The sequence below is a fragment of the Fundulus heteroclitus genome, chromosome 7, assembly GCF_011125445.2.
Source record: "Fundulus heteroclitus isolate FHET01 chromosome 7, MU-UCD_Fhet_4.1, whole genome shotgun sequence".
Lineage (NCBI taxonomy): Eukaryota > Metazoa > Chordata > Actinopteri > Cyprinodontiformes > Fundulidae > Fundulus > Fundulus heteroclitus.
This window is the reverse complement of record NC_046367.1, coordinates 34636499-34650125: the sequence shown is the minus strand read 5'-3', so window position 1 is coordinate 34650125 and position 13627 is coordinate 34636499. Positions and strand designations below refer to the sequence as shown.

The window sequence follows — 13627 nt, the reverse complement described above, 5'->3', positions numbered from 1 at the left end:
ATTCATTCATCTCTACTGTAATTACTTACCTATCTGTGGTCATAATGTTACGCCTGATCAGTGCTGATACCATGAGTAACCCAGCCAACATGCTTATAACCCCCCTTCATGTTTTAGTGATAAGTGCTGTTTTGCTTTGCATCGTATTAAAACTGTGTATGAGGTATGATCTCAATCATGCTGGTTTCCAGTCTATTCGGTCGCATGGTGTTTATTGTTTTGTTCTCAAAACAGAATGCACCAAATGTTTTTTTTAAGTTGTTGCTGAATTTTGTTTTGTGGCTGGGAGTCCCAAGAGGACGGAGAAACAGCCGCATTAAATGTGTCCCTAAACTCGAGGCAGGCTTGATTTTGGTTTCCACATGTACACAACAAATTGCATCATCAACAATACACAATCAGACAGCAAAAAAATAAATTAATAAATAAGTAAACAAAAATATTATACTTGCAGTACGGTTAAAACACTAGAAAATTCATCAGAAAGAAACAAACCAGCACTAACATAGTGCATAAACCATCTTATTTGTTTGGAAACAAGGGGAAAAAAAAGTTTAGCCAAAGAGCTTGTGACATTATCTCTCACAAAGTTCAGGAACTATTGAGAAAAAAAAAATGAAAATGCATTTTAACATAATGTGTAACTACAGACTAGAGTAGCTCAAAAGCAAAAATAAACAGAGAAATGTGGTCCCTATACTTCTTGACACACGCACACACACAAAAAAAAACGTCCACAATAGATTCACTTGTGGATTAATTTTGTCTTTAGTGCCTAAAAGTCTTCTTGCTTCATCATTTCCAAACGGTGCTTGGACCGTGTGTTCATGTTGCAGGCAGTTATAGAAAAAAAGATCTTGAGGTCCATGTCTCAGTCTCAGCTCAATTGGCTTTGGCTCTGTTTTTTTTTTCTTCTTTTTTTCTTGAATCGGCCAGTATTCTGCGTCTTCAGCAGCAAAGCCAATCGTTCTACCATCTCAAACATACCCCGGCTCAAGCAGGCCAGGGCATGTGCTTGGCAACAATGTGAACGCGGCCAGAATCCAGCCCAAGGCCAAATCACGTCCTCGTGAGGTATAGCAGCCTGGTTACATGTCCGCGTCGCCGTCATAGGCAAGAGTCAAGGGCTTCTGCGGTGGAGGAGATGCCTTAGAGGTTTTGGATGGCTTGCTAAAAAAAAAAAAAAAACAGAGCGAGACGAGACAGAAAAGGTTGAGAATGCATGTGGTTTGGTGCAGCACTAGGCAGCTCGACTTGATTTCAGTCTTTAAAAAGAATTCCATTAACTGATAACAGGAGTTCACAACAGACAAAGTAGTGTGGAGGAGTATAACTCATACTTGACAGGGTTGTGTTGGAGGAAAGAAATTTCCTTTTCCCTCTCCATGTTTATGCTGGTGTGTGCATGTGTGTGTGTGTGTGTGTGTGACCTATGATGAAGTTCCTGCTTCAACAACCGTGCATGGTGAAGAAATAGTGGAATAGCACGTACCAGATCAGGAATGACAGCGTGATGATGAAAAGTATTACAATGAATCCGACGATGGTTACAGCATAAACCCACAGCTTCACTCGTCCATCTGTGCAACCAAAAAGGAGGTGTTAAATAAAGACTGTTTAGACATTCTCGCAACCTTGTTTCCACGTTTAATGCTGGCAAAGCGCCTTGCTAAAATTGCCAAACATTTCGGTACATTTCACATTTTGTCATGTTCCAACGTCGACTTTAATTCATTTTGTTGGGATTTTGTGCATGTTTGACAAGTGGAATGAAAATATTTCTTTTTTTTAATTGAAAGGTGTGACATGCATTTGTATCAGTGGAGATGGATTTTTAAGTCTTGCCACAGACTGGACTGCGATTAGCTTTGATCTAAATCACGCTTCTATCTTTAGGGCTAGAAGTTGAACCTCTGCTCCACTCGCGAGTCTTTCGCAGGGCAATGGTTGCCCTGTATTTAGCGCCAACCATCTCCCAAGCAGCTTTGACCAGCTATTCTGTCCCTTTTAAAGATAAACATTGCCACCGTATGATGCTGCCACTATCATATTTCGCCGTAGGCATAGTGTATTCAGGGTGATGTGCAGTTTTATGCCACACACGGCATTAAAACTTAAATCTTGGTCTCATCTGACACGTCTTCTGTGTGTTTGCGGTGTCTTGTGTGTGGCTAGCAGCAAACTTTAAATACAAATACTCGTGGCTATCGTCAAACAGTGGCATTCTGCTGCACTCTTCCATAAATAGCAATAAACATTAAACAATGAATGATTAATTGTTGAGAACACAATTTCCTCTGAGCTGTGGATATTTGCAGCTCCTTTAGTGTTACTCTAGTCCTCTTGGCTGCTTCTCTGGTTGATGGCCTCCTTGTCTGGTCTGTGGTGGTTACAGTTGAGCCATACTTTTTCCATTTTAGGGTGGTAGATTGAACATGGTTCCACGAGACATTTAAAGCTAGAAATATAGCATTATAACCCAACTACCCTTTTAACCTCTCCACAACTTCATCCTTGATCTACCGCCGTGTCCCTTGGTCTGCACGCTGCTGCTATTTATTCGCTAATGTTTTCAAGCAAACCTCTGAGGCCTTCACAAGAACGGATATATTTATACTGAGATTAAACTAGAGCTGGGCTCTATTTAGAAACTTTGATTTTGAACTTGTGACTTAAAAAAGGCAAGTTGTGGCACCAGAATTCATTTTGGGGTGTCAAAGTAAAGGGAGCCAAATACAAATGCAAAACCAACTTTTAAGATTTTTGAACACCATTTAGAAATTTTCTTCCATTTTCCAGTTGAGCTTGATCTTGTGTTCGATCTGGCTGATAAAAAACAATAAAATATGCTGAATTTTGTGGTTGCAATATGGCAAAATGTGGAAAGGCTCAAGAGGTGTCAATACTTTTACGAAGTGCAGAAAAAAAGTACACTGTGGCTTTTCCCCGGAGCTTACAATGACAATAACTGTAAAGACATTGACCTAGAATGAAGCCTTCCCTTTCTTAATTGATCCCATTGATCTTACAGCAACAGGGGTATTTTCAGAGGCAGGAATAGTGTCAGTCATGCTGCTTGATCGTTGCAGATGATTTCCATTTCAGTACCTGGGCCGACGGGCCGTAACGTCCACTCGCTGAAGAGGTCGTTGGCCTGAGACGGTCGGGGTTTTAATCTTCCAGAGTTGGTTTTCACGTCGGCTTTCTTGTTGATGTCCACCCCCGGCGTTCTGGTGCAGTAGTCCAAGAAGCCGTGAGAGGTCATCACTTCAGTGTAGCCCTTCTCACACCCACACACTCCACTCTGTACGACGAGGTGCCAGGAACAGAGGAAGATTATTTACCCCCCACAGAGCACGGCTGCAATTGTTACTTGACACTGTCACAAGACGTGCAGTGCAGTTGCACGAGGATACTCTTAGGGGCAGTATAACATCAAGCTGGGGCCATTAATCCTCATTCCCCACCCCCACATTTCCCACCCCAAACAGCAGCAAAGGTGTACTTCTTAACTGACACCTACAGTGAAATTAATCTGATTAGCTTTTAATGGCCTGTTATAGGAAATTAAAAATGTCATCTATCAAGATCCATGCAGCCTCCCACCAAGAATGCGAGCAGAAAAAAACAACCCATATAAACTCCACACAGACCAGAGCGCCCTGATCAAAGCACAGTAATCTTACCGGCGTGCAGTGTGAGAAGGGTTTTGTGCACGGAGGATGGCAGTGTCGAAGGGTAGTGGGCCTTTTCTGCGGGAAACACCCCCCTGAGAAGACAACACGTTCTTATTTCTCTTCCTTTACCCATTGATCAGTAAATTAATGTTCTGCCACAGCTGATTAATGGGTCCAGGTGCCTATCGGGGTCCCTGATCAATTGGTGAACATTTTAATTCCAACACAGAAAATTGCATGTCAAAATATCAAAGAGTAATGCCTTGGGCTTTTGGGTTCTCTGCCAAAGCAGGTTTTTCTTTCTTCCTTCTGGATTCGTATTTGCCAGAAATACTTCCTTAGAGTGATAAGATCACATCGCCCACTATTTACAGCGTATCAAGCCTGCCTAAAGGTTTTTTTTTTTTTTTTTTTTTTTTTTTTTAATTCCCACAACAGCTGTAGTTTTGTTCTGTTTCTCTGAGGCTGGTTTACTTCCTATAAATACAAATACATGATTATATTTATATGGATTGAAAGCATCCCAGCTCAGCGTGGTTTATTGATTACTTGGGTAAAAAAAAAAAGGTAAAAAAAGAGAAATCAATAGACCCTGGTGTGGGAAAAGGCAGATCAAAAAGGTGTAGAATTTGACCAAAACAATTTACCAAAACTACTCAGTGAGAGTGTATCTTGAGTTGTGCTTGGAAGTCATTTTGGCCAGGTCAGTGCCAAGTTAAGTCTCAGGTCTATAATGACTAAAATTTACATTTCATGTCAGATAAATGCTTTCTAGTCTAGATAAAAATAGAGATAATGCAAATTATAAATTAAAATCTCTATCCTTCAGCTTATTTTTACCACATAACATGCATTTCCTTTTCACAACATTCAATTTAACAGTAATGCTGTTATGAATGGCTGTCAAAACTGTTTTGATTATTAATGCATAATATTTACCCAACTAAAACATAAATATGCATCTATGCTAAAAATAATATGCAAAAATACAGTTGTACAAAACTATTGTCTCCCTATACAGATATCTTCATCTTCCTCTTTTTTCTTGCTTTTTTTTTTGGGTCATTCTTAAACTTCAAATCACCAACACAATATCTTGTATGGGACCAAGATAATCTGAGCAAATACAAAAAGCAGTTTTAAAATGAGTATTCAACTTTATTTGGGGAAAAAGCTATACAAGCCTACCTGACCTACCACAGATTTCACAATTCAGCAATTAATGAAAGGGCTCAGGGAAGAAAGGGGCATCCATGGGAGAGTTCTAAGCTGAAAAACGCTGTTGATACAAAAACAACCAAAAACAAACAAAATAAAAGCATCTTGATGATCCCCCAAAATTGAGCAAAAAGCCTTGGATTAATGACAGAAAGTAAAAGAGTCTGATAGTGTGATGGCTGGAGGCTGCTCTGCTGCTTCCATGAATTTGTCTCTTTACCATAAGATCCAGAGGGTGAATGTCTGGCCATCAGTTTGTGAACTTAAACTCAAACACACTTGAGTTAAAGAACAGGGCAATGAATGGCTAAGTAAATAATTAAGGCTTTGAAATGGCTGTAGGGAACTTTTGATGCAGTGATACGGCATAATCCACTGTTTGACATTTACGTATTGTGTTTCTTTCTATGCTGTTGTATTGGGTTCTTCGTAGTTGACGGTTACTGTCACTTTAAGATACTGTAGGATGGGCTAAAAAAGTGTTGCAGTTGTTTTTGCAACACAAAAGGTGACACAGTTTGGGTAGTGTGAAAAAAGGCAGTTAACTTGGTTTAATTTGCATCCACACATGACCCACTCAAAGTCTGCACCTAAATCAGATTGAGATGTTTTGGCATGATCTAAAGCAATCTATTGAGCCATTTATAGCTGAATAAAACAAGTCTGTAAAGACAATTGGCTCCAACCTTCCACAATAATTTACAAGACCAGTTATCATTCAAACACTTTATAGACAAGGTGGTACAGTCAGTACAAATTGAATTGTTTCAAATGATGATTTAGAAATCATCATTTGAAACAATTCATTTTGCAATTCCTCAGGTTACCTCTGCCTGCTATTCAAATTTGTTTGGTGACCCCATAATTAGGAAAAGCAAAAACAGGAAGAAATCTGTACAGAGCTAAATAATCCTCCTTGACATTGTAGATTCACATCTGTTAGCGTTGAATTTTGGAATCTGAGCAGGAAGTGACCTTGTGGAATCATAAGTGTCTTTGTGATGACAGAGCTAACTCAACAACAAGTGCATGTCAAAGGAACGTTAAGTATATTTCGCTCTGAAATAATCAAAAGTAATTTAAAACGTGTCTCAGTTTGAGACATCTAGTAGACCATGTTTATGAATCTAAAGCTAACATGAATAGCTTGCTATGAACCAATTATAGACTAGAGTCTTTGAATGTGCTGGGTAATGAATCAAGCACATTTTCAATAGAAAAATATGCGCATCCCCGTCAGGGATGTGATCTCTGGCTTACTTACTGTTGATGCTGCTTAAGGGTACCATTAAATAAAAGCACAATCACAGGAAACTTGCCGTTTCTCCTTTAATCGGCATATACTGTCCACAAATATTACAAATATGCACGGTGTGAAACACTGCTGTGAAATCCAGTTGGTTTAGATCATTTACTCAACTGGTCTACTGGCTTATTTTTATGCCTGATGACATGAGATAAGGATTTACCACATGACTTGAGTCCTAGACCTCAAGCCTGAGTTGAATTTAAAGTCTGAAGTCTTTGTTTTTGCAACTTAAGTTCAACCTGACTTCTCATCTCTGGCTTCATGCTTGTCTGAATTTGTGACTGACAGAAATCACAGTCCATACGCTGGCATGGAAAGTTGCAATCTCAACTGAGTTTTGTTATATCTGGAAAAGATCCTATCTGTAGGAGTCCGGCCCACTGACAGTTTAATAGTATTGCAAAGCCTAAAGTAGATACTTTTGCAATTCAGCACTGTCAGATCTTTGTAGATGTCGCATTTCCTATTATCTCCTGATCCAATAAGGCACTCTTTTCTTCTAAATGTAATTCAAAACCACCTGCTACAGCCTCTTCAGAGCTTCCAGTATGACAGTTTTCAGGGATGAATGAAAGGAGATTCACTTAATGCCTGAGCTGCACATTTCATTTTAGGGCTATAGACTTTTTCGATAACGCGGAAAACATCCATATGATACAAACTGAAATGAAAAGGGGCTCAACTGTGTCAGTGCAGGGGAACAAAAACAGGAGCAGCACACTTTCAGCTGCTTGATTCCGACAGGAATTAGGCAGGTATCACTGTGCTCCCAGGAGATGTTCGGGGTAACCCATCGATGAACAGCCGGCAGACACTGTAAATCCTCACCTGTCACATTAACACCGTCTGAGCGCTGACACCACACTGCCCTCTTGTTGTTGGTCCACCCTCCTGTTTTCCACTGGTAAGTGTGGCATTTTCCTCCTGTAGCAATGCCAGAAAGATAGATGCAATCCTCATTAGCAGTTTATACTGGGCATCCACACCTGTCCTCAGGCTCTTATAGATGCTAACCTCCATTTCCTTTTAGGCCTCCACCTTTATATTATAAAGGTAGGACATATAATGATTGCGAAGAAATGAGAAAAAAAAAGGAAAGAAGAAGAAAAGAAACTCCTCAATTGAGGCAGAATGCGAGACAATGGCAACTTTGGCTAAAATGAGGCAAAATTGGTTGGAAATGTATGAAATGGGCCTCTTTTTTTTTGCAATCAAAGCTCTTATTTCTCTGAAGGGAAGTCTATAAAAAGGTTGATTTGAAGAGAGAAGCAAAGACAGATGGAACTGATTTGTAGGAGCGAAAAAAGTGTGACCACACAAAGCTGTAATTTGGAGCAAACTTAGAAAAAAGAATCCAAGTAACACCACAGAAAGTATAGAATAGAAGTTATACATATTGGAACAGTGGTGTGTACAAGAAAAATTACTTACACTTAAATGCAAATTTAGGTTTAAAGCATTAAGGTTAAAGAAAGGAAGGCATGATAGCAACTAGGTATATGAAGGTATTCAGTGAAAGCAACAAAAGACAATTTAATTAATATTGAAACAAGAAAAATTAAAGTTCTAAATTCAAAGAAAGGCAAACAAACTTATGTAATATTTATACTATAAGCACATAGAAAACAGAGAAATAAATTTACAGATGAACTGACAAATTGGCTGGTGACCAGAATAGGATAACTTCTAGTCTGATTGCCTGTCTCTCCAATCGGAAACTTGTAAGTCCAGTCTTTTTTCAGATCAGCAAATGCATCAATCAATCAATCAATCAATCAATCAATCAATTTATCAATCAATCAATCAATCAAAGCTTATTTATATAGCACTGTTCAACAGTCCAAATGGTGCACGAAGTGCTTTACAAGCTAAAATACAAACAAAAAGATGTTGAGACAAAATAGATAAAATATAAAAATGTATAGGAAAATAAGATAAAAACTAAAAAGTGCATAACAGCAGAATTCAAAACAGTTTTAAGAGCTATATAGAACAATAAAACCACAAAATAAACAAAAGTCACGCCAAAGTGCTACCAAGTCAGGCTGACAAGAACATTCTTGGCCTGGACCATCTTACTGGCTGAAGAAGACGTAAAGACGTGTTTAAAAAGGAAGTCAGAGGAAGCACAGGGATAGAAGAAGTTGTTCAAAAGGAAATTTCTGCGGTTCACTTGTGGCCACAGGACAAGAGTGAGACTTTCAGCAGACAACAGTAAGGAATACACACAGACTCCTGTATTAACAATCGTAGCCACTTGGACCAGAGTTGGGTTATAATATGCTATTGAGGCAGTGGTGTCCAAACTTTTTGCTGCATGGGCCAAAATTGTAACATGGAAAACTACTCACAGGCCACAAAAAACAATAGAACCACAAAAACTACTGTCATCACTGTTGATTTTTTTATTTTGTATGCTCAACAATAAACTAAGTGTGGAAGATTATAATGAAAGAAATCTATTGATCTGATTTTTGTAGAAAATGGATCCATAATAAATTTTAGATCTAAAATAAACAAGCATTGCCTTATTAAAAGAATAACATTCCTGAATTTTTTTTGGTCAATGGTCGTGGGGTACTCTCTGCCTCAAGAAAAGGATATGGGTCACTTTTTCTTGGAAATGCTTGCTAAAACTCATCAACTGTCTGTGATAGTCGGTAAAGTTTGCATCATTCTTGATATGCTGTAAGCACCTGCACAAAATCATTTACACGGGCAAAAATCATTTAATGTAGTACATTAAGGAATAGCATGTACATGTACATTAAGGAATAGCAAAGTTTTACAAAAAAGAGGAGATCAGAAATCAGCCACAAAAAAAAAAAAAAATCAATGCTTCCCTAAATATCTATGCTCAAAATCTCTGAATCCTACTGGAACCTGCTCTCCTCCATCTGAGCACTTTGGCATCAGGAGCAGCTGAAACTAACCTGGTTATTTTGGTCCATGTTATTATAGATTCTCAGCCATCCAGGACGTTACAACTCTAAGTGCTTAAATAAAAAGTAAGTTCTGTACAGAAGTGAAAAGGCGTTCTGGGTGAGAGGTGAAACGCTTTCAAGAAACATAAAAAGTCCAGCAGCTTGTATTTAAGCACTTAGGAGTGTTGCTGCGCATTCATCATGAGAGTATTAAATACCTGTAGAAAAACTTTGCTTGAATACATAATATATCTTGGTCCAGTTAAATTAAAAAAGGTAAATAATTACAATGATATTCCCTTCTACATCATTTCTTAGAGCTTTTTAATATTGCTTGCCAAAGCTTTTTTACTACCACCATCATTGTGCCCTAAAGTTGCCTTTTCTCTTGTATCCAAGTGCATTACAGCTGCCTTATTGCAGATTATGTAACTGGGACTGAGAATAGAAGAGACTTCAGGAGGAATAACAAAAAGCCCATGAAAATAACACAAACCTATGATGACCAATTTAAGCTTGTACACAGTCCCCAGCCTGACCGTGTGTATCACTGCATGGCCTGTGAGATGAGGAACTTGCTTATGTGGCCGGCAGTCACCAAGAAAAGAAGACAGCAAGAATGGCAGCATGCAAAATAAGAAATAAAGAACAAGGATGTTTGTTTCATTAAAAAAGCAGGACAATTTAAACTTCCACATCTGGATACCTTATCACTAAGGGAGAAAGAAGTTTTCTTGATCAAAAATATGAGTAGAAACAGTAGCATGTATGTGTTCCATGGCAGTTTTCTCTGCATCTCTGTCTTTTGAGTTTTGGAAATCGCGTTTCACAACAGGGGCCTCAAACTCCAAAGTAATGAAGAGCCCGGTTCCTGCAACATTTTAGATATACCTGTGCTTCAACAAATCTGTCTCAAATATTGTCTCATTAGCAGAGCTAGAACCTAACAGCATGCTAAAGAGGCAAGTTAAAGTGCATAGCCACGTTATTTGACTTTTTATTTATACGTCAGTAGCTCACTCTGGTTACATTGAAAGATTTTATGAAAGATTGTCACGTCCAGCTGGCGTATTAGTTGTTATTTTGGTGTTTTATGCTTTGTTTTTGCTCAATTTGTTAGTAACTAAAGCCTTTTTTTGTTTATTTACGATTTTAACGGAAGTACTTACTGCACATGCGCAGCAAGGGTTAAAACAAGGTAGCGGCTAACAGCTATTAGCGTCTCCCAACGGAACAATGAAGAAAGGTCTAATTATCCTGTGAAAAAAAAAATGGTTCCAAGAGGGAAAAGACTGGAATTTCGCTTGGAATACAGTATGAAAGTTGATGTTCACTGAAGTGGATGCTAAACCCGCCGATTGCTCAGATGTGACCGCAGAGTTGAATGACATGAGTAAATGTTCTCATGTGAGGCTCTTAAAGTTGCTGTAGATCGGATTATTTAAATAATAATGTTTGGTCTCCAATCATGCCAAGCTGCTGCTTTACTGCGAGGCATTACAGAGGATCAGGCTCGGTCCGGCATTATTTACAATTGATTTATAAATTAAGCAATTAACCAGTATTATGATAGTTCTGCAATACTGCCGGTAGAGGTTGCCACGTCTGTTTATATTTGTTAATCGCGCCCAAGATTTAATTATTTTTTGGCTCAAGAAGGACCATCAAAACACTATAAAGATGGAGGCATGGTGTATATCACCTTATTTTATCATGATTGTTTTATTTTTTTATGTTTTTTTTTTGGATTGATCATGACCTGGATGACTGAGAATCTTGACCAAAATGATCAAACAGTTTTTGGTCTTCTTATTTTATAGACATCTTACGTGGCTATGTACCTTTAACTATTTAATTCTGGATTGCAGGTCCAGGGACGCATCAAATGATTGCAGGACATCACCCCACAAGAACCAGAATTTGAGCCGCTGCTTTTCTGTAATTACCTACATTAATCAGAAGCAAGCTGAAAAACGTCTGATGGGGACAACACTAAAATACAGCTCCAAACATTGCATTTCGAACATTCACTGAACATTCACAAGCGTCCTTTAACCCATCAGCTTTTAACTGTGTATTTTTATCAGGGAGTGTAGAAAACCCCAAAGGGGGTCTTCAGTCCCCATTGTGGCTTAAGGGTTTTCTCAAGGATCAACCACAACTCCCTCGTTGGCGTTTCAAGGTAGCCCTGCCCTGACGCAAACCAATAAACACTTGATGAACGTTTCAAGGATAAGCCTGAAATATACATTTCTTTTAAGCAGCCCTTAGGATTGTAGCTAGAGCTTAATGAACTTTTATTGGACAACAGTTTCTGTTTTTACTTCTACCGTCTAAGTTGTACCAGCACTGAACAGAAAATACAAAAGCTCATTGACAAAAAAAAGGAAAAAAAAAGAACTTTCTTAAGGAGGCTTTTTTTCTCTGATATAGACTATAATGCCATGTTTTTCCTGACTATGTTTTAACGCATGCCATCTAATGTAAAGGCGTGACACCCTGTCCTCATAAAATCATCAAACAATACTTTTTAAAATCTGTTTTCAACAGGATAGATGCTACCAGGTTTCCACACATTTACATTTCATACTGAAATTGAAAGAAATCACATTATTTCTGCTCTGATTCATTTTTAATTTTTATAAATTGTGTCACACTAGTGGCCATGATTCAATAGTAGCTGGACAGGATAGAAGGAAAATATATGCAGTAAATGAAGATGGATGGATGGATGGATGGATGGATGGATGGATGGATGGATGGATGGATGGATGGATGGATGGATGGATGGATGGATGGATGGATGGATGGATGGATGGATGGATGGATGGAGCAGGGTCCTTCCTTCCCACCTTTACAAGGCTGGGTCTCAAAGCTCTGATGCGGGCAACTGCCTTGGTTCTCCATGGCTTGGATGATGACGGCTCTGGAGCGTGCTTGGCGACCGGTGGACTCAAAACTGCGGCCCTCCAGGCAGGTCAGCTGGCAGGAGCTCCAAGTGGACCACTCTGTCAAATGGCAATCACCTGAGGGAAAAAGGAAAACATCTAATGTTTCAGCTCGATCAACACTCACAACTGAACCAAAACAACTGCCGCAGATCCCTGGATAGCGCCTTCACAGTGAAACCGCAAAATGTGAAGGTGATAAAGATAACCAAAGCAGGTCTCCCAGGGGAGGAAATTATTAGTCTCACAAAGAATGGTTGATGTGTTGTTGTTGTTTTTTGTTTTGTTTTTTGTGTGTGTGTGAGCAAATAAATGATACAAAGACTGTCTTTCGTGAATGTCAAACACAAATATCCTTTGTGATGCTTGGTGGGGTTATCCTGCGGCGATAATATCATCCAAAGCCACCATCTCTCAGCCTGAGAAAGCCTCTGATTTTCTGCCTTGAACATCCATTAGTGACTATCTGTGGACTCAGGCATCTCATTATCTTTCATCTTCATACGCAGACACTCTATCAGCTCTTGTCTTACACAGCTTCATCTGCGGGAACATGCTGCGGCAGGAGCTGCATTACACAGCCCAAAGAGCCGCATTTGGGCACCATAACTCACATGTACGTCGACTAGGCCTCCGCTGGACATTACATTTCACCTGCTGCCACCTTCGCACCAGCAAACACACACATGCACCATGAAGACATGCGCACACACACACACACGTCTGCCCTTGGCATCAAACGCTTCTGATCCCGAGCCAAGTCTCGCTGCATCGGTGGATTGAGTGATGAATCAAGCAGAGTATCACAGAGGAGAGAGACGAGCAGAGACAACCAGTCGCTTTTCACAGCAAAGCCTTACAAAAAGGCTTCGCGAGGCAACGGGGCTGAGTTCGCAGGGCCGAGTAGTCTTTTCATTAAATAATAATAATAACCGTGTCTTCTAAAAATGACTAGGATTGAAACGAACTAAACTCTTCTGCTACCTGCGCCGCAGCCATTCGCGGATGCAGAGTAAAAGCTCGAGCACAGAGGGATAAAAGCTGACAGTAAAGCAGAGTAGCTGTCAGCAGGGCAGCTGCTGCCTCTGAAAATAATGCAATGCTCACTTTTTTTTTTTTTTTTTTTTTTTTCACGGAAGCAATAAATAAAAACCTCCTCTGGCATTAAATGTTTTCAGCACATTATCATATGCCGTCTCTGGGTTCTATAGTGATTATTCTAAAGAAAAGGTTGCTCATTCACTGTGCACAGATTGAACATTTGATTGGTTTACAGCTGGTGAGAAGTTTACGTCACCCCAGTAAAAAACGTTTTGCTTTTTGTAGCAATCTACCTCTGGAATGGCATGATTACAACCGGCTATTTGACCACTCTTGATAGTCCCTCTGTGGTTTAGCGGTGCTAAGTCGGCGTCTTTGATAAGGGGGTCCCCAGTTCAAGTTCCAGTTGCATCAGGAAGGACGTCAGGCATAAAAAACCAAAAAAAAAACACTCTGCCAGGTCTGTGAGCAAGTTGTAATAACTTGCTGTGAGGACCCCTGAATACGGGA

The 13627-nt window shown here is 39.5% G+C and overlaps 1 protein-coding gene across 3 annotated transcripts in view; it reads right to left on the bottom strand.

Annotated features, from left to right (window-relative positions):
• Positions 1-247: 247 nt before the first annotated feature.
• thsd7ba (thrombospondin, type I, domain containing 7Ba) overlaps positions 248-13627 on the bottom strand; it is a 301550-nt gene continuing 288170 nt past the window's right edge. For all 3 annotated transcript variants that reach the window (XM_036139542.1, XM_036139541.1, XM_036139543.1), the window contains 6 exons: positions 11981-12154; positions 7033-7128; positions 3687-3769; positions 3109-3304; positions 1493-1580; positions 248-1170 (listed from right to left, as the gene is read on the bottom strand). In XM_036139542.1, coding sequence (XP_035995435.1) covers positions 1089-1170; positions 1493-1580; positions 3109-3304; positions 3687-3769; positions 7033-7128; positions 11981-12154 — 719 coding nt within the window. In that variant the 3' untranslated portion in view covers positions 248-1088. The remainder of the gene's footprint in view (positions 1171-1492; positions 1581-3108; positions 3305-3686; positions 3770-7032; positions 7129-11980; positions 12155-13627) is intronic.